This window comes from Tachypleus tridentatus, chromosome 2, assembly GCF_004210375.1.
Source record: "Tachypleus tridentatus isolate NWPU-2018 chromosome 2, ASM421037v1, whole genome shotgun sequence".
Classification (NCBI taxonomy): Eukaryota; Metazoa; Arthropoda; class Merostomata; order Xiphosura; family Limulidae; genus Tachypleus; species Tachypleus tridentatus.
In genome coordinates, this window is record NC_134826.1 from 121,155,589 (window position 1) to 121,162,073 (window position 6,485).

The 6,485-nt window shown below is 28.1% G+C and overlaps 1 protein-coding gene across 4 annotated transcripts in view; it reads left to right on the plus strand.

The window, feature by feature from the left end:
* The window catches only part of LOC143244973 (rab-like protein 6), a 49,926-nt gene extending 43,568 nt beyond the window's left edge, over positions 1-6,358 (plus strand). For all 4 annotated transcript variants that reach the window (XM_076490606.1, XM_076490609.1, XM_076490605.1 and 1 more), the window contains exon 17: positions 253-6,358. In XM_076490606.1, coding sequence (XP_076346721.1) covers positions 253-459 — 207 coding nt within the window. In that variant the 3' untranslated portion in view covers positions 460-6,358. The remainder of the gene's footprint in view (positions 1-252) is intronic.
* Positions 6,359-6,485: the final 127 nt, after the last annotated feature.

Below are 6,485 nucleotides of genomic sequence, written 5' to 3' on the forward strand. Positions count from 1 at the left end.
TTAATTAACAGTACCATAAAGTTAGATATAAAGTGTATATGGTAGAGATTAAAGTGGTAAATATTTTCAGAAGAAGGACATGAATAGTCAAATAAAAAAAATGTGTGAGTAGCTCTAAACGTTTATTTGTGTAAACTCTTTTTTCTTCTTCTGTGAGTTTGGTAATTTCTTTTTCAGAGGCTTTTCTTGTATTGTAAGTTTTTATTTTTTAGTTTTGTAAGATAATTTAATTTACATGAGTGAATTTTACAGAGTGAAGAAAAGCACCACAAGAAGTCCCATAAGCATAAAAAACAGAGAGAAAAAGATAAGTCTGAGAAGAAGAAAAAGAAAAAGAATCAAAAGAGCTCAGGTGGTGACTTGGATGATTCATCTGATCTTGATAGATTGGAGGAATTTCTTGGATCGAATGGGCGAGTTCCAGAAGGCAAAGAAGCCGGTACTTACGAAGAATTATGAGAAGTATCAAAGCTTTGAAATGCCCTCCAAGTTGTTCAGATGTGTAAACAGGTATTCTGTGATGTAACTTTGTTGCTGAAAAAGTACTGATTGTGTGGAAGAGAATATTCACTATCCTTGCAAGTAGAAAGACCTGTTACAACAACACCTAAGGTTTGAAGAATAGTGGTCTTGAACAAATTAATGTATACTTATTCATTAACTAGAAAATAAGAAATAATTTCTGAAGTGTTTTGAGTTCTTTGTTTTTATTATTATTTCATTGACATTTCAAGATACTGAAAATGATGCTAGTTTATTGAGAACTTTATTCAGGTTAATGAACAAAGCCAGATGTATGAGTTGTTTACTTATTACTTGTTTACATATTAAGTTGATAACTGTCCCGTAAGTTTAGCAAAGATATGTATTTGGGCAGAAAATAGCTAGATTTTTGTCTTTACTTTCATGCTCCTTGAAGCTATAGAATTGTGCGAGTGAAAATTAACTATAGCATACTGAGTAAGTGACAAGGTACATTTTGCTGCTGAACTCTAGGATAGAATTTGTGTATTAAAATGCTTAACATTAATAACAGATGACAAGCATAAGAATACTGAGAGGAAAGTGAAGGATTTGACCTCATACTATATCTGTGGAACTTATCCTAGTCTTTGACTATGGTAGTTTTGAAGGCTTAACTTGTAAAGTGATGAAGAAGTAGCCAGAAGTATACTCAGTTTATTTTTTATTGTTCTTATGGGATAGGCTTAGCTGTAGAAATGAGTGAGGTGAGATTATCAACTGAAAGGTTATGGATGTTCTAATTTCTTTGCTAAAATGTGTAATATTTATGGTTGAAATACCAAAGATGCACTGTTATCAATGGCACCACTTCTAACAAGTCGAAAACTGTGAGAACACTTGTTGTTTGTTTTTGTAAAGAATGATGTGCTGAACTTCATAAAAAAAATTTTGTGATAAAGTATGCCCTGAAGTTATAATAGGTTGACTTAATATAGTTTACAGCTCTGATCTTGGTACCAAAAGTTAAATTTTTATATATATGTATATTAATATTTCTTAAAGAAACATCATGTACCATGTTTTGAAATTAGTGATTCTTAACAAGTAATTGTAAATTTATGTTTGTTTTTTTTCTTCGATATTCTTGATGCTCTGATATCAACTTTTTGTGATTAAACATTTATGAAGATATCTTTGTGTATTTGAAAGTAAGCCAGTAGTTTGACACGTATTAAAAAGTTTCTTATCTCTGTGGAACCAGTAATATTTTAAACCTTTGATACTAGTTTACACAGTTTATAAATATCTAAATTTGTCATTGTGTTTAGTATATACAGTATTGAAAGCTTTCATAAGAATGTAAATTTACTTCTTAAGTTGTTTGGTTCAGTAGCTACTACATTTTTGCTTGATGTTTTTTGCAACAAATATTAAACCCATTATTTGCAATGCAGATATGTTGATAATATTTTAAATTTCTATAAATTATCTCTGCACTTTACTTTTTTGCAGTTGTTTTCTAAGATCATAAAAGTTTCTGCTATATGCTTACCAGTAACATCCTATGGTGGGTCAGTGTTAACTTTATGGACTTTGACACTAAAATCTAGGGTTTGATAACCCCTTAAAAGACAAAGAGCAGACAGCCTAGTGTGTAACTTTGCTAAAAACAAAACAAAACAGGTTGCCAGTAACATTACAGCTGTATCATTTATTGAGTGTGTATCTTCAAAAAGTATCTCAAATGCATATTTGATGTCGTATGGATGTATTAAGTTTTAAGATAATATGCAATTAGCTATATGTGGTTTAGGGTAATTGTATGTTGATTTTCTGTTGAGAAGTTCTTAAATAAATACTTATGTAATTTCTGTTCAATTTATTTTTTACACAGATATGTGGTGTTTTTAGCTGAGGAATATGCATTTCTTTCACAAAAACGTAGTTCTGTTACTTTCCTAAATTGATTTATAATATATATGGTTCCCCTCCAGAATTTTAAATATCCATGAGATATAACTTTTTTTCATATATATTATAATGGTATGAAACATTATAAAAATACTATATAAACATCAGGTGTAATGAGATATTCACAGAATCAGGATTTTTACATAAGAATTTGTTTTAGGAATTATTTAAATATAGCTTCAAATTGTTGCAAGTCTGTTTCATAAATTTTATATTTGTATGCTGAATTTTTGTTTATAATCATCATTAAATTAATTTTATGGTAGGCATTTTATTTTCAAAAAATAAACTTGTATATTTTTTATGGTAACATGCCTTGTTTATGAAATGTACAGTAGTAAGAATGTATTGATAAAAGCTTCACTAGTAGGAAGAATTCATAGTAATTACCAACTAGTTAAAGATTGTAATGCATTTGCCTTTATTTTATATATATAGCTCTTAATTTCCCTTGAAGCAACTTAAAAGATGGTAAGATATGCATGATGTAAGCACTACTACTGCTTGAGGTGTTTTTTATATTAAATTATTTTGAAAAAAGATCAACAATACTCATAATTTGATAAAAAAGTTGGGTTAATAATATTTGAAATAAAATATGATAAACAATTAACTGAAAAAATTGAGTAACTTAATGACACTGTAGATTATATTATTGATAAAGTCATGCATTATAGATTGTTATTGATTAAACAAACAAAAATTACTTTTTGTTTACTTAGATAAACATTGTGACTGTTGTTTTACCAGTTTTAATTGAGAATGTATAACTGTTACTGAGTGAAGACAAGGTAGTAAAGAATTTGATAAATGTGAGGGAATTTCTAGTTAGAATTGCTTTAATAATATTTGAAATACATTATCACATTAAAGTATTAAACATGATTATTTTCAAAATTATCAGTAAGATGATAAATATTTAATATTCTTCAAAATATAAAAGCTATATGTCAAACTTGTGACTACCATACAAGTTTTAACACAGGACCAAAGCAACAAAAGTATTGATTATACGAGTTTTATATTTACCTTTGTAAATAATGTTTGGTATGAGAAATCTTTGCCATTAGGAAGAAATAAATTCAATAACTTAGTGTATAAAATATAAGCCTTTTTGTTTCTGAGTACATAGAAATTTTATAATTTGAGTGCATGCAATAATATTTTACTTAAATCATAGTTTCAAATATATTAATCTGTTAGAAATTAAATTTAGTTTTGAAACCTAAGTGTTGAATGTCTTGAAACAGTTTTCAATTCCTAATACTCATTTTGCATTGAAGCAGAGCCTTGTTCCAGAATGTCACAATTTTAAGTAAACATTTTCAAGAGAGTTTCAGGAATTTGAAGTAATATTAGTTCTTATAGCAATTCTGTTTCTTGTAGAGTTTAATATTAATTCTTCAAGGATAGAAGTATACACTAATTCAGGTAAGCAATAATGTAATAACAGAAGAACAGTACTGCTATATAAAGTTTTCAGTAACTTATAACTTGTTACCAATAATGGCTTTTTGCCTCCTTTTCTCCCTGGGGAACATAATGTGTGTGTGTTACATTGGCATGAGCTGCTAAGATTCGTTAGAAATGATATATAATTTCCATTCCTGGGCTTCAATATTAAATGTGTGGAGAAGTTCATTTTAGATTTTGTCAATACATTAATGGAAATAAATTTAAAAATTTAGTGTTTTCATAAGTTATGATCCCACCATTGTAGCTTCTGTTATGTATAACTGAGAGTAATCTAAATGTGTGTAAAAAATGTGAAAGTTCAGTGAGTTATTTAAATAATTTTTATGGATACTTCCTAACAGTAAAAGGTATTCCTGGTAGACTGAAACTTCTAAAATAAATTCAAACTATTGTGCTTAAATAAACTTGTTGTAGAAAAAAAAAATCTAAACCTGATAAAAAATACCACAGGTCTTCTCGTAGAATAATTATATTTTATGATTTATAAACAATTTGTTTTAAATATAAAGACTCACTCATGTGCTCTTACAGAATATTTATCAGAAGAAAGGTGTTTTCAGTATTTTGTTCTTGTTTAGATGTATTAATGTCACTATTTTAATGTGCCCATTTAATTTAGATGGCTAATACTGACATTTCATTAGTACTATTTGCTAATATGTTATAATATCCAGTTCCATTTTAGAGTTAATTATTCAAGATTAGGACAAAGAATATTCCATTGCATTAGTTTTAGTTTGAAGTATGTTACTCAGTCATGGTTTTATTCTTGTTGTAAACAATGAATTGCTGTGGATTTTAGTTTAATATATGATCAAATCATGCATTAATCATCTGATTCACTTGGAATCTTTTCTTTAATTTGATACTAGAATAGACAGATTGGAATTATGAACTAATAACACAACTTTCTAAATGTATGGTAACATGTATTATGGAGAAGTAAAAACTACTACAGAATGATATGCAAAGAAACTTGTTTACCTACTCAAAAGTTTGCTTTACCTGTATTTTAAAATCATCTCTTTAGCTGTGAAATACTAAAGTCATAACATGCAACATTTCTTTGTGAATTGTATAATAAAAATATCAGCCACTTCTATATGCCTTATTTATATTTGTTATCACTATAATAAATGTTAATACAAATAAGGATATAAATAGTACCTAACTACTACTGACATTGGGAGAAAGGCTTCATCACCCATGGCAGATATACTGTGTGACATATTATTCTTTATATTACCTCAAAAGTTCTTTTCTCTAGTGAATATATTTTAAGATTGTACTGATATTCCCTTGTTTATAAATTAATCTAAAGATTATAACCTTCATTATTACTTGAGTACAATGAGAATATTTCCATTTTGTGCATTATGTTGAATATATTGGAGAGCTAATTCATTCTGCTTTATTTTGCTGTGTAATTATTATACAGTTAAGTTCTCAGAAATCTATTACATTAGTAGCCAAGCATGACAGAAAGAGAGCCTCTAAGACTCTAGTTCTTACATTAGGAGCTGCAAAAGAATGTTGTTCTTGAATCAGAATGTTACATAATACTTATGATGAATATTATATATACAACTATAAATCCTTATAATTCCAGATAGAACAGCACTTATTTGCTCATACACATTGTGGTGCTGCTCTGTTTTTGTGTCCATTTTATTAAGACTAATATTCAATAGAAATGTGCAAGAACTGTTATGTCATCATAAATATACCCACAAGGTTTCCTGAAAATTTTTTTAATAAAGCATGATACATTGTTGTAATAAACAAACAAATGATGTGTAATCTAATGTTAAATGAAATCACTGACAACTGAACATGAAATCATGTCAGGTGATAATGTGCATCAGATACTGATGTAGTTTTGTGTAGTTGATTCTTGAAAAGGTGGTTGTAGTAAATTTTCACTGAGCAAACTTTCGTCCAAGTTATCTTGCTCATTTCAGGCAGGTTTGACTGATGTCTTGAGTGAAATTTATTTATTGTAAATAGAAGTTACCTGGTTTCAATTTTTTTTTTTTTTGCTGATAGTCTATTTTGTAGTTATTTCTGTTGTGTAAAGTATTCTAATCTACTTACATGTAAAGTTTACTGTAAATAGTCTGTTAAAGTTGAAAGTAAGAGTCAGAAGTGTATGTGGTTTTGTCTTACACAAAGGAGATATGTGATTTATTGATGTGTTTTTCATATCTTCAGCCCTTGTATTGTTCGTGTATTTACAGCAAACAGTATAACATTCCAAATTAGGCACAGTTATATAAAAATTCCATAAGAAGTGAAACCAAGTTTATAATTTCACATACTCAAACTTAAGTTACTATTATCTTTCCTATTTCAGCAACAATGTAGAGTATATGTTTATAAAATGTTTGGTGATTTTGATGGAAAAGTTGATCTGGTATTAGTTCAATAAAACTAGCATAAAAATTAATGAATCATTTCGTTTCTTACTGTGTACCGGTAATAGTTTACAGTTCAAATGACCTAAAGCCAATAAAATACTACAAAAATGAAGCCCAAAACTGTTAGAAAAAAATGGCTGCACTTCTTTTATTATC